This window comes from Medicago sativa, chromosome 3 (assembly GCF_051527215.1).
Source record: "Medicago sativa cultivar Bolivia chromosome 3, Bolivia_mono, whole genome shotgun sequence".
Lineage (NCBI taxonomy): Eukaryota > Viridiplantae > Streptophyta > Magnoliopsida > Fabales > Fabaceae > Medicago > Medicago sativa.
In genome coordinates, this window is record NC_140751.1 from 70,642,952 (window position 1) to 70,670,634 (window position 27,683).

At 32.7% G+C, this 27,683-nt stretch overlaps 4 protein-coding genes across 5 annotated transcripts; 2 read left to right on the forward strand and 2 right to left on the reverse strand.

Annotated features, from left to right (window-relative positions):
* The first annotated feature begins 2,298 nt into the window (after window positions 1-2,298).
* LOC146939741 (uncharacterized) lies at window positions 2,299-2,757 on the forward strand. Its single transcript, XM_085749814.1, has one exon. It carries the CDS (start codon window positions 2,299-2,301, stop codon window positions 2,755-2,757), a length of 459 nt encoding a protein of 152 aa, XP_085605940.1.
* Window positions 2,758-3,143: 386 nt separating this feature from the next.
* Window positions 3,144-6,561, reverse strand: FZR3 (FIZZY-related 3). Its single transcript, XM_085753266.1, has 10 exons — window positions 5,774-6,561; window positions 4,954-5,076; window positions 4,763-4,867; window positions 4,483-4,662; window positions 4,321-4,383; window positions 4,029-4,223; window positions 3,843-3,944; window positions 3,671-3,733; window positions 3,491-3,559; window positions 3,144-3,397 (listed from the first exon to the last, which is right to left on the reverse strand). Exons 1-10 carry the CDS (start codon window positions 6,278-6,280, stop codon window positions 3,344-3,346), a joined length of 1,461 nt encoding a protein of 486 aa, XP_085609392.1. The 5' UTR covers window positions 6,281-6,561; the 3' UTR covers window positions 3,144-3,343.
* A 2,175-nt stretch (window positions 6,562-8,736) lies between these two features.
* Window positions 8,737-11,125, forward strand: LOC146939743 (uncharacterized). Its single transcript, XM_085749815.1, has 4 exons — window positions 8,737-8,824; window positions 9,686-9,789; window positions 10,543-10,605; window positions 10,707-11,125. The coding sequence occupies exons 1-4, from the start codon at window positions 8,737-8,739 to the stop codon at window positions 11,091-11,093; spliced, it is 642 nt and encodes a 213-aa protein (XP_085605941.1). The 3' UTR covers window positions 11,094-11,125.
* Window positions 11,126-21,651: 10,526 nt separating this feature from the next.
* On the reverse strand, window positions 21,652-27,397 carry ARP5 (actin-related protein 5). 2 transcript variants are annotated; one of them, XM_085757479.1, is made up of 12 exons: window positions 27,150-27,397; window positions 26,963-27,033; window positions 26,670-26,794; window positions 25,984-26,028; window positions 25,345-25,447; window positions 24,940-25,049; window positions 24,111-24,220; window positions 23,931-24,021; window positions 23,424-23,852; window positions 23,078-23,205; window positions 22,381-22,729; window positions 21,652-22,239 (listed from the first exon to the last, which is right to left on the reverse strand). In XM_085757479.1, exons 1-12 carry the CDS (start codon window positions 27,248-27,250, stop codon window positions 21,739-21,741), a joined length of 2,163 nt encoding a protein of 720 aa, XP_085613605.1. In that variant the 5' UTR covers window positions 27,251-27,397; the 3' UTR covers window positions 21,652-21,738. The 2 variants fall into 2 exon arrangements, with proteins under 2 accessions (XP_085613605.1, XP_085613607.1); XM_085757481.1 differs by lacking the exons at window positions 26,670-26,794; window positions 26,963-27,033; window positions 27,150-27,397 and having other exon boundaries at window positions 25,345-25,452; window positions 25,984-26,120.
* Between the last annotated feature and the right edge of the window lie 286 nt (window positions 27,398-27,683).

Genomic DNA, 27,683 nt, shown 5'->3' on the forward strand with positions numbered 1-27,683 from the left:
TGAGAATGAATTATGGATGACTAGCAAAATTTGAAATCACATCTCATCCATATATATCAACAACATGAGCTCATGGGTATGGTCCACCATTATTATTATTATTATTATGAGTTGTTTGTGATGACTACGATCTCTTGTTATTTTTGTAGTAAAATGATAAAAAAGTAGACCAAGACAAAGTGGGTTTGAACTTTGAAGACATTGATGGCCATAGCCAAGAATATTCCATCTCCTAAGGGATCCTTATCCGCACCTTGGACGAAATACTACTACCTTATGCACGTGCACCATACAAATTTCTTGAATTATTACAAATGAATATTCGTTTTTTTTTTTTAATTTTTTGCAATAGAAGAGAAAATGGAAAACAAAATCGATTGGTATTTATAAATTTTAGTTTAATAGTTGACGTTGAAATTTTTATTTAAATGTTATTTTTCAAAAATAAATGAATAAATATTATCAATAACATTTTTAATTTTTGGAATAATATAGCCATTAATGCAACAAAAAACTATTGTTTCCATATGAATATTATGACGTGCATATTTTAATTTAGGAATAAATCAAAATTAGAGTAGGCCCAACATATTTTAATGTCTACAACTAACTTTAATGTGAATTTTTTTGTGGAAGAAACCGCATAATAACTTTTTATTCTTTCTCTTTCAATAAAAAAACTTTTTATTGTTTCAAAAATAAAAATATGTATTCTTTTTGACAAAAAAAATTATGGTTATAACTCATAAAATTCAATTAAATTTCGATTTGTCCAGTTTTAGAATAAGAAAAATAACTCCAAGAAATCTATTTTTGTGTGTGTTAATCAACCGATTTTCAAAGAAAGGGTTTTGGTAACCTGAAGATCGATCGAAAGATAGTTAAAGTCTGATCAAGATGACACACCTAAGAATTGAATTAAGGTTATCTGAACAATTCGTTCTTTGTGGAGTTTATTGATCACTTGAATCCAATTGTTTGGTTAAAATATATGAATATGCTACACATTTGGATTATCTAATATACGAGTGAAACATTTTATTTCTTCTCAAGAAATAAAAGAGTTTTGTGCGTAACAATATTAGAGAGACAATGAGTTCCCGAAGACGAATATGTTCTATGTTTTTTTTAAATACATAAAGTAATAAAAAATAAATTGGCAGAAATAAAATAATATACTAACAAGTATAATTGTAGTACAACAAATCTTTAAACCCTTAAATTGATCAAAAACTTGAAACTTAATACATTACTAATTGAAATTTGACTGACCTAATTTGTTGTGTAGCCCAGGGTTTAATTTATTCTACCTGGGTGACCTCTACATCATGGTACCCCCTACCCTGGAGAGAGCCAGTCATATTCCAGCCTAACCACTCTCTGCAGTCCGTTTCCGTAATTGCTAAACTAATGAGTGCATAATCCAAATGGCTTAGTAAGATAGTGTTTCATACGTAAGAGAACATAATTGAACTGTTACCATCTTGTCTCGTTGGTTATAAGTATTCTTTAATCCAACTAAAATATATTATTTTCAGTCCTATGCTTCATTTGTTATATTTTATAAATGACATAAAGTGTAAAACATATATATCTTACTATGTTGCTTTCTGATTATGGAAAAGATGCTAAAAAAACTTCATCAAATTGACTCATCAATGTTTAGGCCAAACACTAGATAGGGATTTTTTTAGATGTTTCTTGATTAGATTAACAACATTAATTGGATTTGGCTAGTAAGAAAACATTTGTAATTTTAATAAGTAATTAATTGTTGAAATTTAAAAATCTTCATAGAACTTATAATACATGTTAACAGGGAAGTTGTTGATAGTTCGGATCAAACTCTGAGTTTCTTAGTTGATAAATTTTAATTATAAATTTGCATGATCAAAAGCGATGGGATATTCTTTTTCTAGAAGCTATTTTTGATCAGCAAATAGTTTCTCATATTATTAATACTCCACTGTATCCGTATGTTAAAGAGGACATGCTTGTTTGGAGTAAAGAGACTAATGGGATTACTCAGTTCGCAGTGCCTATCATTTTTGTATGCAAGAGCTGTTGGACATTTCCACTTTTAAAATTCCAGGAAATTGGGATATGAATTGGAAATTAAAAGTGCCTCCCAAAGTTAAAAATTTCATGTGGAGACACACTAGGAACATGCAACCAACAAGAATACGCCTCTGGGATAAAAGAGTTAATTGCACGGGAAACTGTGTTCTTTGTAATACTGCAGAAGAAAACAACTTTCACCTTTTCTTTGATTGTCCGAGCAGCTGCAATATTTGGAACATGGCAGATTTATCCCAAGTTGTAAGTATTGTCACAAATCAAGGAGGAAATTGTAGCAATTGTATTTTTCAAGTTCTGCAGACTTTATCTTGTGAAAATGCAGCTTTATTTGCATGTATTCTTTGGAGTGTCTGGAAACAGCGCAATAATAAGGTGTGGAATGATATTGTTGATGCGCAACGTTTTGTTTTAGAACGTGCATCGTCCCTGTTATATGATTGGAAAGCAGCTAAAAATGCAAGTGCTTTGAAGTTCCCTGTTACTGCAGCAAAGCAGCAGCAGCAGCAAACCAGGGTAATGAAGTGGAAGAAACCGAGTCTAGGAAGAATGAAATGCAATATTGACGCCTATTTCCCTAATCATGATAATAGAGTCGGTATTGGTATGTGTGTATTAGGGATGATGGAGGCACTTTTGTCCTTGCAAAAACGGAATGGTTTGACCCCAAGTGTGTATTAGGGATGATGGAGGCACTTATTGTTGGCACTTCATTGCGCACATGAGCTTCAGTTAGGACCTATTGATTTTGAGCTTGACACAAAGAAGGTGGTCGACCATTTCAACTCCAGCAATCATGATAATACGTAATTGAGTTTAGTGGAAACTCATTTTTTCAATTCCCTAATCATCCACTAAACTCATTTTTACCCGATTATTTTTGCTACTATGGTTTCATAAATTCTCACATCGTGTATTATTTTTCCTTCCATTATTATCTGCAAGTGCTTCACATAATTTTCTCATCTAACCTCCCCTTCTGACCTTGTTTTGCTTCGTTGAAATTTGAAGAGGGAAATATGTTTCATAAAATGAATGAAAAACACAAATTACTGCAACAGTTTCAATAGAGAAAAAGTAAACTTATTTATTGCAACACAACGATGAAGTTATATCAAAAGCTTTACAATTTGTAGGTTTACTCGTGTTTGGTATAATATGGCTGTCAGTGTCTGTCTATATGTATTTCATATACATAAAAAAACTATCTAAATAAAATGGTATAAACAACTTCTTTTCCTCATCTTCCATGCTTGCTGCTTATGAATCATCTGATTTGGGTGCGGCCTAGTGACCAAAGGCCTGTATCTTTAACTGGGGCCTGAAGCAAAAAGAAAAGTTAGGAGAGTTCTTTTAAGCAATACTAGGAACATAATATGCAATAATTGAAAATTGGCCACAATGCAATGCTTACAGGTGTTTTCATTGATGGGAAAACATTCCAAAACCGCAGAGTCTCATCCCCAGCACCAGTCACTATTGTCTGCAATTGTATTATTCAGCATTACATTAAAATTGATGTAAAAATTAAGGGACAATTTGTTTTTGTTTATGATATAATAATAGGGAATTATGTTGTTATGTGGACATTTACCTGACCATCAGGAGACATTGCAAGGTATAGTACTCTCATGCTGTGGCCAGTTAGAGTTGCAACCTAATTAAGAAAAATTTCATATGGTTAAGACATTTTAATTTTATACTTGATAATCATTTCTAATTGGAATATGTCTAAAATATCTAGAATTCTCAATGTAAAATAATACCTTTGCTAGTGATGGATATTTCCACACCATGATTTGATTTTGTGAGTAACCATGTGTACTCACTAGCTCATTTACATTTTTACTCCAAGCAAGGTTACACACCTGCAAAATTATGCATTAAATAGTTTGATAAGATGCTCTCTTGTTTGGATATTGATTCTTCAAAAAAGAGGTAAGAAAGTAAACCTGGCTTCCAGTGTCAACAGAGTTCAATTGGTGGCCATTTGTCGTGTTCCAGAAACGAATACACCGATCAGCAGTTCCACCTCCAGATACGAGAAGGTTGCTCTGATGAGGTGACCAAGCAATGGCTTTCACAGCAGCAGTGTGCTCTGTAAGCCTCAAAGTTGGTTGTTGAGAGTGCTGATTCCATACCAATAGCTGCTCATATAAAACATGACATCGAATTGATGAATTAAATCTCACGAAAAATACTAAACAGATAGATAGAAGGAAGCAATTGTGTCTGCTGGCATACCTGATTATCATTACCACCAGAAGCAAGTTCCCGGTCATCACAGGACCATTTCAATCCACAAACCTGTCAAGTTGAAGGATAAAAATTACCATCAATTTCATAACTTACATACAATTGATCTTATGACTAGCTCAATGCGTATCTGTCAAATGGTTTTTATACCTCGGATTTGTGGCCGACAAGCTTGCCAATAAAGTCGCTTGGAACCCTCATGTCATGCTGAAGTATGTTCCTATCCCTGCTTCCTGAAGCCAAAATGCGAGAATTCCAGGCCAAGACACCAGTTCTTGTTTGATGCCCTCCCATTGTTCTGACCTTCTTGCATTTAGTACCATCCCAAATCTGTTACGATAAGGCAAAAATGTTCTCTTATAGTTATTCTCGATCATCAAATCAAATACATTGATGCTTAAAACCAAATCTAAGTAAGCTAATACGGTACCTGAACTTGACCACCATTTGTGCCAATGGATATGAAGGAACCCTCCTTGGTCCACTGGACAGAACAGACACCGTCATAAGGCCCCAAGTCACACAGCTTAGTTACCTGAAAACCACACAAAGATATATGTTCAATTTGATTGTACATGTTGTGATATCGTTGCCACTTGGGAAGTTCATAATCATACTCACTTTGCTGTTTGAAGCACTCCAGAGATAAACACAAGTGCCAAGTCCCACTGCTAGAGTATTTTGTGAGGACCAATCCACAAGATTCAAGTAAAAGTCGTCTTGAAGTGAAGGGGCATCCAGAACCTGCACACAGCATTGTTCAATTTTAGAAAATCAACATTCAACATTCGTTATTAGCTCTAAGAATTTTTTGTCTACAGACAAACCCTCTCAAGCACATAAACTTGCAAAGATTTTAGAACGTAAAATGTGAACAATGCACAAGCTCTTTTAAATCTAGAGTTGAAAAAACTCAACTCTTTCAACTCATAACCAGATTAGGATTTTCTGCACTTAGGGTTTTAAATAGAGGTTGGCCAACATAACAGTATCTTATGTTTTCGAAATTGCAATGCCACTGATTTTCAGGTCACATCGACTGCATTCGACTGCAATTTTCCACAATATTAATGATTGTAACTGTTACCGCGGCCGCCATTTAAAACCCTAGTCTTATGTTGTAATGACACAGCTCGAGTCTACCTCAAAATCACAATTAATTTGTAAAACTAGGATTGTCATGATTGGAAATTGAGCATTTCCTTATACACTGTCTCACTCACTAAGAGCTATGCTATGACTCTATCTTAGGGTTTAGGTGTAAGTGTAACCGTGTAAGTGTAACTATATCCTACAAAATCAGTATACACTTACCTAATCAACTCCTACAAATCAAGGTAACATCTTATCTCACACAATTATCAAATACAATAAAATTAAACAATGTCCTGTTCAAAAAATTTACACAAAAACTGTAAAAGAGAAAAAGATAAAAACTTGCCTTGTGGGGTGTCTTAGGAACTTTCCTAGGAGGCTTAGGAGGAGTAGAACCCTCATTACAAAACCCATCATTTCTTCCAAATATCGAAGGTGAAAAAGGCGAAGAAGGTCCACAACTCTCCGTCTTAAACCTCAACATATTCTTACTCGGACTCACCAACGGCGAACCAACACCACAACCTGCAGGAGAAGAAGAAGGAGAAGCAAAATCAGGTCCAAAAAGTTCAGATTTCAACAACCTATTATAAGCCTCATTACTCCCTTCTTTAACCGGTGACTGGTTATCGATTAATCCGAATGTATGCAGTCTTGAAGATGATCTGCAAGGTATGAATCTGTCACTACACTTGGAGGATTTTGATGGAGAGGGTGTTGATGAGAGGTTTGAGATCGCACGAGGCGAAGCGGAAGAAGGGGGTGTCGATAGCGTTTCAAGACGGAGGGAGGTTATTGTTGACATCCCTGCTGGGAGGTTTAGACCTGATTTTTTTGCTTGTGGTGACTCCATTTTTTTCTGATTTTTTTCTTTGATAAAAAAAAGTATATATAATATAACAATAATATTAAGATGAAGAAGAAGAAGAAGTTGTTGTTGAGTAAAATGGCGAATCTCTCTGTGAGAGAAAAGGGAGAGAGACAGAGAGAAAGTTTTTGAGGTTTATAACGGTCGAATTTGTGAGGGGTTTATAGAGTTGAGTGAAGGAGCTGATTTTGGTAAGTTTTAATAATTTAATATTATTTGCTGAATATGAGAGATATTCCAACGGTCAATTATCAGTCTGGGCTTGTCACTTAAGTTTGCGAACCGTTGAGGTTTTATGTTGATGTGGTGTCCAACATCTAGAATTAATTGTTATGCTTAATCTTGGTCCTTTTTTTTATAGAATATAATAAATTTAGGATTTTGCTAAGTAGTATCGGTCTTGCTAACAAGTGTTTTTAAACATTTGTTAAAGTTTTAAGGGAAATGTTAACTAGTGCTTCCGGGTCACTAGTTAAGAAGACTGATATAGAATTTTGCATTGGAAAATGATGAAAAGTGAAATGTTTTACTTTAAAAAAATCCCTAAAAAAAAAAGTAAAAAAATTGTTGTTTTTAATGAAAAATTTCTATTTTTAACTTTCTTTACCTAATGCCCTGGAGGAACTGGTTAACATGACCCAAGTTTTAACGTGTTGAATGCACCATTCACAAGACAAAATTTCTTCTTTAGGTTTCTTAACAAGTGTCTTAATTCCTTATGACACTTGTTAGCATTTTCCATAAATTTATTCATCAAAATACATATTTTTTTTTATCATATTTGTATGTCTCGATTTTTACTCAGTATTTTAAAAAGTCTAACGACAAAACTCACATATACAAAATGTATAGAACTGAAGAATTGTTTATATTGTGATTTTTTTAAATGATATTTATTATGGAATTTAATTATCATACTTTGTCGGTGTATAATAATTATTTTATCCATATATCTAATGATGTGTTGTCACGTCAATTATTGAATATAAAAAAGACAAAGTTATCATATTCATTAATTGATATGGTATCACATAATTGAATACATGTATAACATAATTGTATATTAACCGAGCATAGAGATTAAACTCTATCAAATGTCCCTACAACCTTATCTCAATTGAGTTATACTTTTCGCTGACAAAACTTGGCAACACTGACTTTCTTTATTTTTATGTCTAAATTATTTGTATTGTTTAATTGTTTTATTTTATTTTTTAAAGTATTTTTACATTATTTTATGAATAAACTTGTTTTAGGCACCTTAATAAATATATGAAATTAATTATTGACTTGACTTTGATTGCAAAACTCCGTTTTAATTGGATTTGGATGTGGATGCAGATGCGAGTTTTCTCCAATATTCAAAGTCGAGGCAGGTGTAGGATGTTGATATATGCCCTGCATCCTTCCCCAACCCACCCCGTTAGTAAAAAAGATATTGTTTCTGAATATTTTTATTTTTATTTTTATCTGAATACTTTTATATACATATATTATTCATTTTATTTAACATTTTATTATATTTTATATATTTTTAATCTCATCTCAATAAAAAAATATATATATAGTGTGGTCTCGTGTAGGGCGAGGAAAACCAATCTCCGTCATGAGTGGGGATGGAGATTCAAATTCCAACTCCAACATGAAACGACTGCGAATTTTTTTTTCTCTTAAGAGTCGGAGGTCAAGTATGAGGATGCAAAACTTGCCTCCAACCCAACATGTTGTCATACCTAAGCAGAAGTAGACATAGTTTGCATTCTATTATTTGGAAATCTCGTGACGAAACAAAATAAATCTCTCGTTATATTATTTTTAGAAAGCAAACAAAATTGAATAGGTTATAATTTTTTTTTCTCATTTTTACTCTTATTTAAAAGACACTACTATAACTTGCAAGTCCTAACTTGACTGAAAATTGTCTAAATTGTTAGGATGGATATTTGTGGTGTCCCAAGATCTCCCATTTGTGTGTGAGAGTTTCAAGTAGAATTGTCATTTCGTCTAAGGACCAAAAGAAGGAAGAAAAAAAACTAATATATAAAATTAAAATATATTATCTTCTATTAAAATGATTAAAAATTTATAGCTTATATAAACTTTTTTCTACTTTCAGGTATTAAAATGAAAGTTTTTTTTAAAAAAATAAAACTCAAAATCTAATCTAAGGACCGACTAATTTAAGGGCTTTAATCCCACCTATAATTCCTCTTCTAGAGGGGAAGATTTTCATTTGATAATTGATTGTTTGCTACATTGTATAATATGGATTTATTTAGCCCAACTTATTTATTATGTGGTTACCATTTTATTGGTTATGGCAGATAGCTTAAACATTATCTTGAGCATTATGTTTATATTATTATTATTTTTTTAACAATCAAAAATGGAATTCTTGTCAAAAAAAAAAACAATCAAAAATGGAATATATATTAACAGAAATGGAGTCACCCCCTTGGCACAAGGCGTACCAAAAAGGCTCTCAAAGGTACAAAGTATCTGTCACAATAAAAATACAAGAAACCTGCAGTTAGCTGATACCCAAGCATGTCAAAGGGTTCGACCACCATTCCTGACACCCATAAACTCTGTTTATTTTATTATCATAATATGACGAAGTCTCTGTCAGTTGCATTATAGATATTTCAGAAACAAGAAGACTGGTTCATTTGCACGGGTTGTTGAATTTTATAGATAATTTAAACAGAGTTAGTACATGATGTAATCCTACTACAACTTTGCTTAATTGGCGCATAATGAGACCCATTGCTTAATTGTACACACAATATAACTACAACATTATCAAATATTACTCACACAAAATAGTTAGGATATAAACATTCATCCAACCTTAGAAAGTGCAACCTTACTCCTTACATAATAAAATATTATTAGTATGACAATTTAAAATAGATTAACAAAATAAATTATAATCCATGATAAGTGAACGCATACCAAAATAAGTGGTTTTTTGTACAAAAAAGAAAGAAATAAACTCATACCAAAATAATTTTTTCATATTTATTTCAAATGGGTTGGTCCGAAATCCGACGGGCCAGCTCGACCCGATCCATTTTTAAATTGGGTTGAATGAACTGGCCCAAAAAGAACCATATGCCTTTTGGCCCTACTTTTTTAGTCCCAGCCCGGACCAAAAAATGGGCTAATGGGCCGGCATGTTAACCCGACCCATTTTTGACCAATCCATATATTCATATGACTTACTTTAACCATATTTTTTAACTAATATATAAATATAAATATTATCGTGTAAGATGTTGTTTGATTTGTCTCAATAAATATTTTCAAAATATTAAATTTAGATAATTTTTTACTTTAAATAATTAAATATATTATTTGTCAAAATTGTGTGTTGGCATCACAATGAAGGCATTGATTCTTTTGGAGGGTTTGGAACAAAGCTGAGGTCATTAACACTCAGCGTTCCCAAGCCTCTTGTTGATTTTGCTAACAAGCCCATGTTTCTGCATCAGGTAAGGCTTTTGATGCTTCATATCTTGAATTCTTACAACTGCTATGCTACTTAGGTAAATCAGATATAGTTTTTTTAATAGTCTATAGGTTATATTTTCTCCATGATATCATGGGTCAGTCAGAGTTTTGCAGCAATGCTGCATAGTCAAAGTTATTTTTGCAAGATATTTCAGCAGCATGAGTTTGCATGTTTATTGACTATTGTTTAATCGACCTACAACGTTTCAATAAAGCAACAACCAACATTGAATCTTGCTGGAATCTGTCAAAACTCTGGTTTTTTTTTTTTTTGCCATGTGAAACTGTTCTCTAGATAAGATAAGGCATTTTCTTTTGTTGATTGAATTAGAGAAACAATAGAATTAGTTTTCGATTTTAATATGTCAAAGTATATATTTTTTGAATGAGTTGATTTAGATTGCTTTCGTTGTCTGATTCTTCCATCATCAAAGTGTGGGTTTTTTTTTTTTTTTTTTTTATGTTTGTTCAATGTATTTTCTTCCCCCTTTCCTCAAAAAGTGCAAAAAATTATTCTTACTTGCATGAGAAAGTATTTTAAATTTCATTTAATATTAACTGTCTCTTCTGCTTTTGTTATACTTTGTTCCTTATATATCATCATCCTTTTGTTGCCTGTGAGTAGATGCGGGTGCACGACTTAAATATTTATTTGTGTTGTTTATGTATATTTGTTTTAGTACAACTTAATAAACCATCACTTTATGTGTTTTTCCTTTTAATTTGTTTCGCAGATAGAGGCTCTTAAGGACATTGGAGTTACTGAAGTGGTGTTGGCTATCAATTACCAACCAGAGGTACGGATTGTGCCTCTCTTTACCTAACAGTGTCAGTCATTCTCAAAGAAATTTATGTAAACGTTTCTTTATTTTGAATTTGTGAAAACTTCCTCTTGCAGATGATGTTGAATTTCTTGAAGGACTTTGAGGAAAAGTTGGACATCAAAATCACTTGCTCTCAAGAAACCAAACCATTGGGGACTGTAAGTCCTTTGGCTCTTGCCAGAGATAAGCTGATTGATGGCTCTGGTGAGCCATTTTTTGTTCTCAACAACGATGTTAGCATGTGGTCTGAAATGAAATATTTATTCATTTCATTTGGGTTCCTTTTATTATTAATTGCAATCCTCCTTCCCTGCACATTGTACAAGTCAGTTTCGTTAAGAATGAGTGATGTCATAATTTATAAAGTTGAAAGGTCAGTGTCTATGCAAAGAGTTGGTCTTTTGTTCCAAAGTTGTGTAATTTTCAGCGTTTATTATGTACAAAATTTTCTTATTATTTGAGGTCACGAAATTGGGATTCTTTGACAGGTAAATTTCCTTTTAGTGGCGCCGACCGAGTGTTCACATTTTTGTTCTTTTATTGCTTTATATTTCACTAGAGTTGGACCGCCGTGTGACATAGATATCATTATTATCTATTAGAAATTGAAAAGTCCAAGTGTGACGAGTTTACCTTAGCATGTAACCACAACTCCACGCGAAAACATTGGATGAACTAAGCTATGCAATTTTAAGATAATGTTGGTAGGAAGAAAAAAAAAAGAGAATATTTATAGGGTACCATATTTAAGATTAATACTTTCTTTTTAATAAAAATTGCTACCAAATGTTTTTTGCGTTTTCACCTTTTTCTTGCTAGTGCAATTTCGAAGCTGTTTTTAGAATATTTTGATCTGATTTTTCCCCATCTCAAACCAAACCTTGCAACATCATTATCAATTTCAATTCTCACTCTTTGTTGTACATGTTCACCAATTTTCATTGTAAAAATGTCTCCCTCTCTGAGACCATGGCCAATAGCTTTTGGTGTGTTTAATGCTTACGTAAATATAATCATTTGGTGAGAAGTTAGTGAAAGAAAAATAATTCAACATTGATTATAAATAATGTGGTATTTGTTCATCACCTACAAAAATGAACAAAGAATTTAGACCATAATAATACATACAAACACTTTCTAACGCACATGAATCTCATTAAAGATCATATATTTATATTTTTGTGAGCGTGCAGTTGGCTGACATATCGAATAAGATTAATACAACCGTATGCCAAACTATGTTTTTAAAGTTTCACACATCAATGTTTTCCTAAAATTGGAGATCTTGGGGGGACCACGGCATACACTGGCCATTGTGGTAGTTCCACCTCTACTCAATAATATTATAATATTATAATATTATTACATTTAGAGACAAGTTTTATCAAAAAAGTTCAAATATAAAGGATGTATCCACTACCAAGTGTTGGTATAAAAGACACACACGTGTAAAGTAACTAGTGTGTAACCCATGCCGATGGACGAGACGATGATTGCGTGGTTTTATCGCTCGTTACGTAACCAATATCGTACAAATGAAGAAAAAAATCAAAGTTGTTTTCCATTACGCGTGTATTATGTTACGTGTGCACAATTAAAGTTGTTTCACATTAAGCGTAAATTATGTTACGTGTGTATAGTAAAAATTGTTTTTTATTACGCAATCAAAGTTATTTCATCATACTGATCAGCGACAATTGCGTATTGTCATCTATGGATATTATGTTACTATCGAAGAAATGCAAAAAATAAGAGACTTTTCAAACCGTTAGACGCGTATTATCATCTATGAATATTATGTTATGCTTATACAAAATATTATGAATATAATATTACTATCGAATAAATGCAAAAAATAAGAGACTGTTCGAACCGTTACACGCTTATTATAATATATGAATATTATGTTACGCCTATACAAAATTTTATGAATATTATGTTATGTGCATGCTTAATCACTGTATAAATATTTTGTTACTCGTGTATATTTATTTCAAATTCGAATAAGCAATTGACTATCTCATTCATGCAAAGTAAAAAGAAGCTCACGGAAAGTCTTAACAAAAGTCATCTCACATTAATCGTTCATTAAATTATTTTGCAAAGAAAACTTTGTCCTCCCTAATATCTATAAAACAACAAAAACTCTTTATAAAGCATATCACACAAAATCAACTCATAATAAAGTATATCACTCAAGTAATACAAAAATACATTAAGTGAAAAATTTTCATCATAGTTACTGACTCACATTATTCGTTTATTAAGTTTTCTTGCATTGATCATAAATTTTGTTCCAAATGGAGGAACAAAAGTTTTGCTTATGTATATAAAAACTTCGTCCACACAAATAAATATACAACAACAACAACCCAAGAAATACATTAAATAAAATATCATAACATAAATATTACAATGTAAAGATGGAAATTACAATAGAAAAGACATTAATTCACCAATAATCATAAATCATTATCCGAATACAACAACAAAGGTAAACTATAATCTTTATTACACATAAGTTTATGACAATTACCATGAGTACATGAAATTGCATCCGCTTCATTGCAATGTCTTTCACCATGTCACGATTGAGAAAAACTACATAAAAATATTGACCTCAACATGAAACATCTTGTTAACAAAGACAAACATAAAAATACCCCCTTATTCAAAATCAATTAGTTAGTCTATATCTCTATCAAAACAAATAGTAATGACCCAAGCAAATCCTAACAACGGGAAAATACTAAGTAGAATTGTTACAACATAAATTGTTCTTATCTCTTCAATATTGATAACACTAATCAATAAAAAAAACAATAGCAAGCAAAGTGATGTATATGAAAACATCTTTACTTGTAAAATAACAAAACAGAAAGCTTTTAATCGCATAAATACACGTACAATTAACGTAATTTCCCACTGCTAAGATTTTAATAGTATAAGAATTAATATTAGAAACAATAAAATAAAACAAAAATATGCCATAAGATTGAAAGAATTCTTCTTACCAAATTGAAATAACAATTAAACCTTAACAAAAATAACAACAACCAAGCAAATTGGATATAATTTAAAACCTACAACAATAGCTATAATTAACAAATATAATCTTATACAGCATAGCTATCTTAAGACAATATTTAAACATAAGGAAATTAATCTAAGCATGTAAGCATACAAAGAGTATGCAACACAAATATTGTTCGTCGACAATAAAAACAACTTAACAACACATGTAATCATACAAAGAGTGTGTAATCTCCTTATTAATTGGTGATAGACAGTAAACAACACGAAACATGAAAATTAACAATCACCATCCACTAAAACCAACCTCTCAAAAACAACACAAATATAATCACATGGCATGAGTAGTCGAGTCTCTACATAAATAAAATTTAAATAATATATTAGGCTTTGGGAAATGGATAAATGATAAAAACCAATTGAATTTAAAGAATATATTAACCTCAATAGTATTATAGTATTATTACACTTAGAGACAAGTTTTATAAAAGAAAATCAAATATAAAGGATGTATCCTTTACCAAGTGTTGGTATAAAAGATACACGCGTGTAAAGTAATAAGCACATCCAAAGTGTTCATTTCTTTCAAACTGAAATCAAGACATTAGTGTAACTCCCTTAACACCTTGGATTTGGTCAAAGAGTTCAAACTTATATAACCAAATCTTGTCTGTCCCCAACTTATTCCATAAGAATTTTGGATTACAGCATATTCTTGTCCCTTATCCCTTCCTTCTACATCCAACTATTAGGATATAACGTTGGACTTGTTTAGATGTCATCCCTTTTGGTGAGAGTGTATCTCAGGAGGTTGAGAAAGAAAACCTGATTTTGTGAAAGGTGTGAGGTATTACTTAGAGTTAGTTCAAGTCATTTAGCAAGGAGAAGAAATGCCTAGAATTTAGGCTTTCGGTCACTTTGATCAATCCAAAAAACTTCTTCACCATATGATAGAAAGTGTTGGATTCAATCCTACGCTGATTGGGAAGTACAAAAAGTCATTTTAACCTGGGGTGTAGCACAAAAATGTGATGCCTATTGGCTAGCTGAAAAAAGTTGTGCATCGTTCTGTTCTCATTAGATGATTGTTACATGAGGTTGTTATGTTATTTTAAGGAGATTAAATAGTTGAATCACATGATTATGTGAATTACTAGAGTGGTGTCTTAAATTATATGCGAATTTCAAAGGAATTGTTTTGCTTGCTATGACAACATTATCCTGCGAAAGAGGAGATTACGATGTTGCAATTATTAGTAGTAAGTTGTAAAAAGCACCTAATAATGAGACATTAAATGAAGGCGTAGAAAACAGTAATACATTTACGTACATATATTCATGACCGTTGTAAATTAATCTTCATCATGTACCTCTCATTTTCCCAGCAACAATATTGCATTTTGAAAAATACATTATTCATGATCGTTGGTAATTCTAAGAAAAGATTAAAAAAACACTATTAGACTCCCATTTTTTATGTACTTAACTAAATTACCAAATAAAAAAAACGCAAATTGGAATAAAACCAATAACTTAGAGTATTTAATGGCACTCTAACAAATAGTAATGATACAAGCAAATCCTAACAATGAGAAAACACTAAGTAGAATTATTACAACAACAATTGTTCTTATCTCTTCAATATTGATAACACTAATCAATAAAAACAATAGCAAGTAAAATGATGTATATGAGAACACATTTACTCGTAAAACAACAAAATATAAAAGTTTTAATCGCATAAATACACGTACAATTAATGTAGTTTCGCACTACTAAGAGGAAATAGTATAAAAATAAATATTAGAAACAACAAAATTAAACAAAAATACGCCATAAGATGGTGCATATGTTACTTTAAGCTTTTATCCTTCCTCCTTTGCTCCTTCAGATGTGGTCTCAGCTCTTTCCGCCTTTGCTCCTTCAGATTTGGTCTCAGCTCCTTCAGATTTGGTCTCAGCTCCTTCCGCCTTTGCTCCTTCCGATTTGGTCTCAGCTTCGTTTTGTTCTACAATGTTGCCGTGATAAAAAGGTTTCAGCCGTCGTGAGCGGACTTTCCGGCCGGCCGGCTCCTAGATAAGATGAAAGTGTTCTTTTTACAGATAGGTTTAACTGTTCCGATATTTGAAGGTTTTTCTTTTTTTTACAGTGGGCCTGGTTTTAATTGGGCTTTTTTTACAGTTTTGATGAAAATTGTTTTTTACACCTAGGTGTATTTAGATTGATGATTTATAAGGGAAATGAAGGAAAGATTCACTTTTATTTTTTAAACTAGTATGAGAAATTAATTATTTTAATTAATTACTAATATTTGTAAAATTGCACTATTATATATAAAAGTAAAAATACTAATTTATCACATCTTTGAATCAAACTAAAAATAAATAAAATTCATATATGGTGGTTGAAAGATCCACAATTACCTTAAATTATCGTGGTACTTGAATTGAATGTACAATGAACTTTTAATCCATGACATGTGGACATTGTTGAGTAACGTCGTCGTCAATCGACTCAGATGGACACGTTTGGTCCACCTAGACAAAACACTAAAATACTGATCAAGTTAGACACTATCCTTATTTATTAATTTTGTTAAGTCTGCAACAACTTAACCTAATTTTTTTCCGCTCAATGGTGGTGAATGTGGCCTTCGTAGGTAGGGGTGTTCATCGGTTGCATTTTCTCATATCCAAACCATATCCACATGCTAACCGAAAAAATGGGTTTTATAATCGGTTTGAAAAAACATAATCAGTTTTATAATCAGATTTTATTCAGTTAACTGGTTTTGTTAAAATGTGTTTGTTGTCTCTTTACGCAAAAAAATTAAAAAGAGCTTGCTTATAAAGATAAACCTTAAAGTTATGTGATCACTACAATATCGTTGCATTCCAGATAATTGCGACAATTAATTTTGACTTACAACTCATAATCAAATCCGATAAAAGCAATAAATAAACTAGAATTTGCCTTCTTTAATGGTGAAAAGTAACATATGCACCTAAGAAGGCCACGTTCACCACCATTGAGGACAAATTGTATTATAAACACAATTTGACTTCAAATTTTATTACAAAAGCAATTTTAACACCGTTTTTCCATTCGGTAACAAATTTGGATACGAATTTCTAGTAGTTCAACCAGTTAGGAAACCAAACTGAATCCTAAAAAGATAAATGGATGCAGTTAGAACTGGATACAACATAATCAGATTTTCGTAAAACATTTAAGTTATGGTTATGGATCGGTTATTTTGTGCAACCCTATTCATAGGTGTATCTGTTACTTTTCACCATTAAAGAAGGCAAATTATTTTATTTATTGCTTTTGTTGCCACATGTCCTTACAAGAAGCTTCATGTAAAAACTTTCAAATTGAACTAGCAACAAACCCGTGCTAACCACGGTCGAAGTGGTGGGCTATGCATCAAAGCGCATTGCAATGCTATATGAATTGAGAATATAAGAAGAAAAAAACTAATGATAAAGTCGATGTTAATGATAAAAGGGCAAATTACTTTAACTTCCCTTAAGATTTTCTTAAATAACACAAGCATCCCTTCTCATTTTCCAAACACATCAATCTCCCTTCATTTTATTCATTTCAATAACTTTGTAAATATACGATTTAATTTTAGTCATTTTTGTTTGTTTGTATCTGTTTTTTCTTTTCACAATTAAGTTAAATGAGGTTTTTTTTTCTTGGTTTGTTTGTATCTGTTTTCTCTTTTCACAATTAAGTTAAATGAGGGGTTTTTATTTTCTCACAATGGAGAAACAATAACAACATTTATTTTTACCACCAAATGGAATCAAACATCGGCAATTACTGAATAGATCAAAAGAGAATATAGAAATGAGAAGAATTTTGGTGGATGAACATTATGGTTGATCAATAAAAAGGAAATAATCTTCGATATATCCGTTTTATTACATTAAAGTTTAAAATTAAACCACCTTGACTGAGTACCAATGAGTTGAGAAAAAACACCTAAGTGAAAAATGGAAAGAAAAATGGGCGAAAATTAAATGAGTTCATACTCGTATGAAGAAGTTAATTGCTCAAAATAAATGGAATTAACAAATTTTAAACCGTGTTATATTATAAGAGAAGTGCTTGTCAATTTGATAAAATAAAAAAAGGGAGATTAGTGTTTAGGTATAAAACAGAGCAGGTGTTTGTGTTATTTAAGAAGACCTTCAGAAAGGTTAGTGTAATTTTCCTATTATAAAATCATTGAAGTAGTTGTTTTTAAATATTATGAAATGGTAAACTAAAAATATGTAGAAATATTTAAAATAGTAAAGATTTCATTATTGATAAAGATGTCGTTATGAGTCCCGTGTATGAATTGTACAACAATATTATTTAGTGACTAATTTATCATGTTTTCAGTGTTTTTTATAGTCATCTTTCTAAAAGATATAATAATTAATAATCTACAGCAAAAAAAAATTTATAATATGACATGGTGGCCCGACTTCTTTGATTCCTTGTTGTTTCTAAATATGTTGAGATCTGCTGGTTTCAATGTGTCTTGTTTATCTACACTCTGGTTCTTCAAGCTCGAAAGAGCTTTTATGCATGCTTATTTGTTTAGACAGCAGTTGGCACTTAAATTTGATTCTAAATTTGTTTAGTGAATTTTTGTTATGATAGATTTAGGTCGATCCACTTGGTCTGATTTATTATGTTATATCCCCATTTTTTGTTGTACCTGAGTCAGGTCTAATGTCCTCAGACTCTTTATCCATTTCTTTTTTATTTAATATAATTTTTCTTTTGACTAAAAAAAAGATAGAGAAAAAACAAAGACAAAGAAAAAACAAAGACAAATTATATTTAGAAAAGAAGCAATCTTGCAAATGTGTAATTTTTTGAAAAGTAGGTATATGCCTTGTAATAAATATTTTGTAATTTTTTTTAATTGTTTAGATATTTAAAAGTTGAATTGTAGGAAAATTTGTTTTAATTAGGATTAAGATTAAGTTTGTTTGTTCTTTAAAAAGGATTAAGTTAGTGTGTTTTATCGAGTGAGTTTGTTTTAATTTGATTTTAAGAGAAAAAAATTGGGGGAAGTTGAAGCAAAAGACACAAAAGGATATAATTTCGAAACATGTCAAAAAAGTAAGAAGGGGCAATACTGTATTTTTGGTAGATATTATGTTTCATAATTTTTTTTTCGTACAATTTTTCATGATTAGAGAATAGAAGATTGTAATTTTTTTTAACTCTTTAGATATTTAGAAGTTGAATTATAGGAAAACTTGTTTTGATTGAGATTAAGATTAAGTGTGTTGTTTAAAAAAAGATTAAGTTAGTGTTTTTATCAACTGAGTTTGGTTTAATTTGTTTTCAGGAAAGAAATTATAGGGGAAAGTTAAAGCAAAAGACAAAAAATGATATAATTTTGATGACGTGTCAAAAAATTAAGAAGGGATAAGATTGTATTTTTGGTAGACATTAAGTTTCATAATAAGATAATAGATTTACGTAAAAACTTTATTAATGGGTGTCACCATTGATAAACAAATACTCTAAAACTGGTTTGATTATGAGTAAGTCAAAATTAATTGTCGCACGGATCTGGAACGATATCACAATTCACAATGATCAAATAACTTTCAGGCTTATCTTTATTTTTGCGTAAAACAAACACATTTTAACAAACCAGTTATTATAAAACTGATTATGTTTTCTCAAACCGGCTTGGGGAAATGCTTTTTAAATCCAATCCATTTCATCGGTTATTACGTGGATATGGTTTGGATATGAGAAAATCCAAACCATGAACACCCATATACTCTATTACTAAACAATCCAACATCACCTCTCTCGACTACACTATTATTCCAACACTAAATTCATTTCATTATCCCAACAATACTGTAGTATACTAAAATATTTAAATATACTGTAGAAACTCACCTGTCTGCCCCTGGTGTCTGACATCCGGGATCCAATATTCGTGCTGATGGGTAAAACAAAAATTCTTGAATTGTTCTCCGATCCTCCCTCCTTCCATTACCAAGTTTTTAAAATTATTTCCATCTATCCGCTTTGGCTGTGGGTGTGAAGGTTTTTGTTTCTCTTTTTGTTTACCTTTTTCTGTTTGTATGATCGCTGCCTCTTTTTCGCCTGACCTAAAAGAAAATTCGCGACCTGCTTGACCGGATTTCCTCGTTGATCTGTCTTCTTGTTTCTTTCTTTCTTACTTTTTCTTTTTCTGTGTCTACAATCCTCCGTGTCTGAGAAGCTGTACGATATCGGGAGGTTGATCGCTCCGCCTTCACTCCTTCTGGTTTATTGTCAGCTCCTTCCGCCTCAGCTCCTTTAGATTTGGTGTCAGATCCTTCCGATTTGGTCTCAGCTCCTTCCTCCTTTGCTCCTTCAGATGTGGTCTCAGCTCCTTCCGCCTTTGCTCCTTCTGATTTGGTCTCAGCTCCTTCCGCCTTTGCTCCTTTAGATTTGGTCTCAGCTCCTTCCGATTTGGTCTCAGCTTCTTCCGCCTTTGCTCCTTTAGATTTGGTCTCTGCTCCTTCCGCCTTTGCTCCTTCAGATTTGGTCTCAGCTCCTTCCGCCTTTGCTCCTTTAGATTTGGTCTCAGCTCCTTCCGATTTGGTCTCAGCTCCTTCTGTAACGCCCTCCTTTTTATTTAATTATTTTTATTAAGTTAGAGTCTATTTATGTGATTTATTTATTTATATGAGGTGTTAGTATTTTATTATGTGGCATTATTCTATTATTTATTAGAATATGAGAATTATTAGAGTAAGTAGATTTGGAGGTAGTTTTGAGATTAGATGTCTTTTTATGATTTAGTCGATTTATTTTGATGAGTGATATTTTGTTATGTTATATGTTGGTATTTACTAGAATAATATATATTTGTTATTTGTTAGAGATATATTTGTTATTTGTTAGAGATATATTTGTTATTTGGTGTAGAAATATATTTGTTATTTGTGAGAGATATATTTAATTTAGAAATAAATAAGATTATGAGGATTATTAGTGTGAGTGGAATTGGGGGTTAGAATAGAAAGTAGAATAAGTTGTTGGGCCTAAATAGATTTGGGAAGAATATTTTAGTATTATAAATAGAGAAGCTTAGGTTAGAAAGAGTTTACCTTAAACCGCTTTAGGCTGGATATTTGTGGTATCCTAGGATCTCCCATTTGTGTGTGAGAGTTTCAAGTAGAATTCTCATTTCATCTAAAGACCAAAACGAAAAGAAAAAAAATACCCTAATATATAAAATTAAAATATATTATCTTCTATTAAAAAGATTAAAAATTTTATAGATTATATAAACTTTCTTCTACTTTCAGTTATTAAAATGGAAAGTCTTTTTTTTATAGAAAAAACTAAGTATCTAGCCTAAGGACCGACTAATTCGAGGGTTTTAAACCTTGATAATTGGTAGTTTGCTACATTGGATAATATGGATTTAGTCCAGCTTATTTATTGTGGTTACCATTTTATTGGTTATGGCATATAGCTTAAATATTGTCTTGACCATTATGTTTATTTTCTTATCTTAATAAATCCAGCTTATTTATTGTGGTTACCATTTTATTGGTTATGGCATATAGCTTAAATATTGTCTTGACCATTATGTTTATTTTCTTATCTTAATATGATGAAGTCTCTATTAGAAACAAGACCGGTTCATGTGCACTGGTTGGTGTATTTTATAGATAATTTAAACAGAGTTAGTACATGATGTAATCCTCCTACAAGCATTGCTTAATTGGCGCATAATGAGACCCATTGCTTAATAGTACACACAATAGTACACGTGACCAACTTAAACTTTGCAGAAATTCACAGATTGCTAACAGTCCTCACATGAGAGGAGAATGAAAAACTATGTACATAATAAAATAAAGCAAGTGCTTTCTTTCATGTGAAAGTTATTCATCAGACTAAAAAGTGAAAATATCAATAGCACACTCCTAGCTTCAGCAACAATATGGAAAGTTAGTTAGATTGCTGGATATAATATATATTGTCTAAAATCGAGGTATAATGTTCAAGACATTAAACTGTACTACGTTATAAAGTCAATTACAATGAATATTTCAGTTGATAATTACGAAGCCAATCTTCACCTTTTTCATAATAATCCATCCTAGTGAATGTTTGTGTGTGGAAACCAGGGGCTGATGCATAAGCAGACGCACCACGCCATGCATCCATAACCGGATCAAGTGCTCTAACTATTTTTATAGGCGAACCGCAGGGTCTAATCATCCGAATTCCAGCTTCCAGGCGTTCAATGATGCCAGGGAAAAGAGAGCTTCCACCAGTCACAAGTATGGAATTAGTCATTCTCTGTTCCAGCTTTTCATCCTTACATGATAACCTTCTCATTGAGACCCCGGCCATCTCATCTAACCCCACCTGATCAACTCCAATCCAGTTTGGACTGAACAAAATTTCAGGGCACCTAAACCTTTCAACTCCGAAAACAATCTGAAAATCTTCTTTGGTGAGCGGACGAACGCGTGGCGCCTCAGCAGGTTGGGAGCTACTTTCTACCTTGGGCACAAATGTTGGATCCAAGTCCTACCAAACCAACATATCAACAGGATTTTTTAGTCATGAGAGTTCTTTGATACAAGGAAATCTACAATAACCATACCAACACATACACACAACACGGCTAATTTTAGGTTAGGTTCCACATTATAAAAGACTCGACCTAACCTGGAGCCTTGAAGAGATGCGGGCAAGCTCTGTGTTATCCTCATCTGGTTCATCGTCATCGTCATCATTATCTTTGCTCATCAATTTGTAAAGTTGCCAATCTTCATCTTTGGCACCAAATGTATCCTCGCCCTTACCACGATCAAAGGCAGCAGTTGTCAGGAGGCGCATTCTCTCCCTTTGAGCAGCACTGAGTCTCTCACCACGACCAACACTACCTGTCAAACTATTTCCATTTCCATTCGTGGAGGAGCCTCCATTTGTTTTGAGTCGTTTACGTTGGTCAATTTTCTCCGAAAGGTCCTTGTATTTGGCACGCAATTGTTCCAAGTAAAGCTCTGGGTTCTCCCTATGTTAAGAATGTCCAAAGAAACCAATCAGAAACATTTTAAAGCATAAAAAATCACTACTAATTATTTAGAAGTATTCAAGCCTTGTCAAGATTGAAGTCGTGCATGCTTTGTACAAAAGCCTTGTCCTAAAGATTTAGCCAGTTTTCTCTCCCCCATTAAGGAACTTAGTAAGCTTAAACTAGACAGATGATTGCTCTCTCTCTCTCTCTCTCTCTCTCACTCACTCACACACACACATATTTAAATTTTCCCATTTCACTAAGCTGAATACCATCTCTTGCTCGCATGAATATGTAACAGAGTAATTTTAATCAAGCTTGAATAAATTGAAGCATGGAACATACAGGCGTCTCTCCTCTTCTAGCTGTTGTTTCCTTTCCCTTTCCAATTCCTCTTCATAGCGCTTCTGTTTTAATCGCTGCCTCCCATCGGACATAGATTTAATTGACAGCTGTTTCCTCTTTTCAACAAGCTATCAAAAAAGCAAAACCCAACAAACATTGTCAACTTTGCAAGCCACAGTAAACAATTTTCTAAGAAATTATTTGGATATTAAGACTATAAGCACAAATGGATCCAAGCAAAAAAAAAAAAAAAAGAAGCTACAAGCATATTTGAAGGGTGTGATGACAGGGAGTTCAATTTCACAATGCACGTGACAGAAAAACAATTGTAAAAAGAAAAAATCACCTGCTCTGCCGTCAGCATGTCATCCGGGATGTTTATAAGCGTATACTTCTCATTAGACGCAGCGTCAGGTTTTTCAATTTCAGTTTGCTCACCTTTTTGTTTCCGCAAGGACTGCACAACTTTACTACGGGCAGATTCTACTTCCTGCCTAGAGACATAGCCAGTCTCTGCTAAGAAGGATCGTACATCACTCTCTTGAACATGTCCAAGTTGATTCAAAAGAAATTCCAAACCACGTAATTCATTTTCCAGCTCATTTATTTTTGATGACCTCTTCGCCTCAGCCATTTCTCGCAACCTTTGACCTTGTTTCTCCCTTATTGCTGCCTTTCTCGCAATCTCTTCCTCAGAAGGAGGCTCCTCAACTGGAGGTGGCACCCAATGGAGCTGCCACATTTTGGTTTTTTCTTCGGCCTCCTTAGCTCCTTTCTGCCAGACCATTAAATGGCGTATAAGTCTTAGGAACAGTAGAAAAACTTAGACGGGGAAGAAGAACCTATTTCTTACCAGAAACAATCGAGCTTCTGAAACATAGTCCTGTGCAACATAACAATGTTCCATCTTCAGGTCTTCAACCTTTTCCCATGTAAATCTAGCCCTGTATTGAGAATTTAATAAGACGTAAGAAATAGTACGTATTTAGGGGTTAGCTTGGTAATAGCAAAAGCAGGATGATTTCACACTCACATATGATAAGGATATTTAAGTGAAAGAAGTCGCTGAAAATAATCAGTCACATGAAATCCACCAATATTAGTGCGACAGCTTCCTTTATAAATTGGTTCCCCGTCAACAAACTGAAAATATAAAAAATAAATGAAGAATATTAGAAATTATAAATAATTATTAACACTTTACACATTTGGCAGGACATCTAATTCCTACAAGCAACTCTGCAAAACAGCAGAACTGACCATTGAAAATGATTCATCCTATTTATTTAAAAATTTATAAAACAAAATATACCATTTTTTATTTTAGTTTTTTATACTTATTTTTTCCCCTACAGTTTTTTTAACAATGTTTGTCTGTGAGGACACAGTCATAATGATCTTCAATAAGACATTGAAAACTTATTTTCTTCACATATAAAATCCTTAAATAAAGCAACAACAACAACAACCAAACCTTTTCCCACTAAGTGGGGTCGGCTACATGGATCAAATTACACCATAATGTTCTATCATAAGCCATATTTCGGTCCAACTCATTAATTTCCAACTCTTTCCTAATAGTTACTCTGATAGTTTTTCTATGTCTATTGACCTGACTATGCTCCATCTGATCTACTCTCCTTATTACAGAATCTATAGGTCTTCTCTCGACATGTCCAAACCACCTAAGCTTATTTCCCACCATCTTTTCAACTATCCTAAGCTTATTTCCCACCATCTTTTCAACTATAGGTGCTATCCCAACTCTCTCTCTCTCTCTCTCTCTCTCTAAAATATCGTCATTTCTAATCCTATCCCATCTCGTCTTTACCATAAAATCCTTAATAAAGCAAATAGCATACCGGAATCACATGGGTTGTAGCGAATCCAGGACACATAGCAAGACCATCTTTATCACAAACACTTCGTTGTTGGTTATATTTATAGCTGAATGCTGCGTCAACACCAAAGGCTGGCATGGCAGAAAAGCACAAATAGCTTAGTCCATAAAATTACATGTACAATGCCTAACTTAAACAGATATCAACATGCATATGCAATGTGTCCAAACCAGTAATAACTATGTCACAAGATGTCAAACATGGTCTGCTAGAGCTTTGCATAGATTTATGTTTTCATTTACGAATAGACCTGGTGGTGAAGATTGGGCATAAGGCAACAGGCAATGCAACGCTTCTGTTTCTACTACTAAGGCTCTTGTAAAAGATCAAGGCTTTTGCCATTGTAGGGTTAAAAAGTATTAGTACCTATAGATGGAACTCCATAAGTCTCAAAAAGAAGTTCTGCCATTTTACTTCGAGATTGAACTGGGTTGCATACACATTCTGTGATCAGGATAGGATGATCAATCTGCTCTGGCATTAAACATAGAAATATCAAAGAGTGAGTCAAAATAATTTAAACGCTAGAAGTGAAAAAATGAAAACATGTATTTACAAAACCAAGGAACTCCAAGTCCAAGGTAACAACACCACACGATCCACCAAGTTTAGCAGCACACCAAAGTTGGGGCCTGTTTGGATGGACTTATTTGAGCTATCTACTGACATAAGCACTTGTGAGTTTGTTTGTGAGAACTTATGAAAACAACTTATGGCATGTTCATAAGCTGTTTCAGCTTATGTTCATCAGCTCTCCAAGATAGCTTATGAGAACATCTTATAGATTATAAAAAAACAACTTAACTTTATTTTATCTTTTTATAGAAATAGGTTATACATAAGCGCTTATCATGATAAATGCTTATGATATAAGCTGCAAATTATGGTGTTTATCCAAACAGGACCTACCATTGGAGTTTAATATTACTGACATGTCTAAATAGCAAAGATAATAGACTAAATGCTCTGTGAAGACATAAAAAAACACTTTACTCATGGCCATACCCCTGATCCTGTTGCACCCATTCGATCAAAAGCAAAGTCCAGAATCTGAAGATGAAACAACGTGTTAGTAATGTGTTACTTGATATGATTTAAAAATTAATGAATTCTACACCTTAAAACACTGTACATTAATGACCATATTCCCATAATATGTAATATGGTACACCTCCCTAACTAGTTGTTATGAACCTATGAACATATGGTTACATTCCACCTGCAACCTTTAAAGTGTGTCGTGCCAAACCTTATTGTCTCACTTCAATTCATTCATATATGTTAATGTCATACAAGGAGAACAATGCATCCATTACTTGTTCATACTACAAAAAGGAACTTTAACACTGACAGATGCACTGCACCATTTTTGTGTGTTAGTTTTAGGAATATGTAAATCCCAAGTACATGACGCATGGCAAAGTTTGTACTCTTAAACCTATTTCCCTAGTTAGAAATTATTCATATTGCTTGTGGCGTTCATTTTGGTTAGATCAACAACTAAACAACACAGGAATCTCATAAGTTCAAACCTATCTATGGCAACAAAACAGGAAGCACTACCATATTTTTTCACACAAATGCAATTTCCAATTCTGACATGCAGCCATCAAAATAGGTCACTACATCAAAATAGGCTAAAAAAAAAATTATTCCTCCTATACTCACATAATTGTAACAGGAAGACTTACATATTCCATTATCTCAAACTGAAAAACAACATCGCTTTCGAATGCTGATCGTGGTCCAGAGCGAGTACAATCAAAGTACTTCAACAATGCTGGATCATGGTCACCAACAATGGTAACAGTTTCTCCTGTGTCACACAATGTTAAAAATTAACTATTAATTATTCAATATCCCAACAATTAACCTTATGTTTGCTAAACATAGACTAATGTAAAACAATTCAAACAAAAACTAGCAAAAAACAACAATCTTAACAACATTAATGACACAATAATTCAGATGAAGAAAAAGATACCTGTGGCTTTATGTCGCGGCCGTTGAACAATGTTGCGAAAAACAACACGAGGTTCAGACTCACCAGCCCATCTAAAAATTCACCAAAAAGGAACAAACTTTGAAGTTAAAATCAAAAACCCATGATGAAAATATTCAAAATTCAAAGAAACCACGTTTTGAAGTGAAATTAGGGTTTGAGAGAGTACCCAATACGGAAATAGGAAGCGCCATTGTCGATAACGATGGGAGTGGTGGAACTGAAGCGATTGTAATCGGATTGGCGTTGGATTTTGGAGATGAAAGGCATTGTGGAAGTGAAGAGGAAGAAGAAGAAAGAGTGAAGTTCCTGCGATTTAAGAAGTTGAAGATGGTGAAGAAGAATCTAAGTAGCAGACATGGTGAGCCCCGACCCGATCGGGTGGGTTGTTAAAGTCAAGTAATGTTCTTTTCTTGTGAGAAAGTGAAATTGGTTTGCAACTTTGTACTTTGTAGGGAAACACAATTTTAATTTATTTTTTGTTCAATTCATTAACAAGAATTTGAATTTGGATTTGGAATTTAATCATTTTGTAGTTTTTTTCTTAGTGTGTGTTTGGTATCGCGGTGGCGAGAATTGATTTTGATAGAATTGAGTTTGAAAGAATTGATTTTGGTTAAAAGTGAGTTGGATGTGAATTGATTTATGTTTGAATACACTTTCTTAAAAGTGATTCTAATGAGTTGATGTTGTTTGGATAGTT

Coding starts and splice junctions, on each gene's coding strand:
- LOC146939743 (XM_085749815.1), top strand. CDS start 8,737: ATGGAGTCACCCCCTTGGCACAAGGCGTACCAAAAAGGCTCTCAAAGG. Junction 8,825..9,685: donor AAAAATACAAGAAACCTGCA/GTTAGCTGATAC, acceptor ATCACAATGAAG/GCATTGATTCTTTTGGAGGG. Junction 9,790..10,542: donor AGCCCATGTTTCTGCATCAG/GTAAGGCTTTTG, acceptor TTTGTTTCGCAG/ATAGAGGCTCTTAAGGACAT.
- ARP5 (XM_085757479.1), bottom strand. CDS start 27,250: ATGCCTTTCATCTCCAAAATCCAACGCCAATCCGATTACAATCGCTTC. Junction 27,034..27,149: donor GCTTCCTATTTCCGTATTGG/GTACTCTCTCAA, acceptor GTGAATTTTTAG/ATGGGCTGGTGAGTCTGAAC. Junction 26,029..26,669: donor AGTTTGAGATAATGGAATAT/GTAAGTCTTCCT, acceptor TTTCATCTTCAG/ATTCTGGACTTTGCTTTTGA.
- LOC146939741 (XM_085749814.1), top strand. CDS start 2,299: ATGGCAGATTTATCCCAAGTTGTAAGTATTGTCACAAATCAAGGAGGA.
- FZR3 (XM_085753266.1), bottom strand. CDS start 6,280: ATGGAGTCACCACAAGCAAAAAAATCAGGTCTAAACCTCCCAGCAGGG. Junction 4,868..4,953: donor GGAGTGCTTCAAACAGCAAA/GTGAGTATGATT, acceptor TGTGGTTTTCAG/GTAACTAAGCTGTGTGACTT. Junction 3,398..3,490: donor TCCCATCAATGAAAACACCT/GTAAGCATTGCA, acceptor TTTTTGCTTCAG/GCCCCAGTTAAAGATACAGG.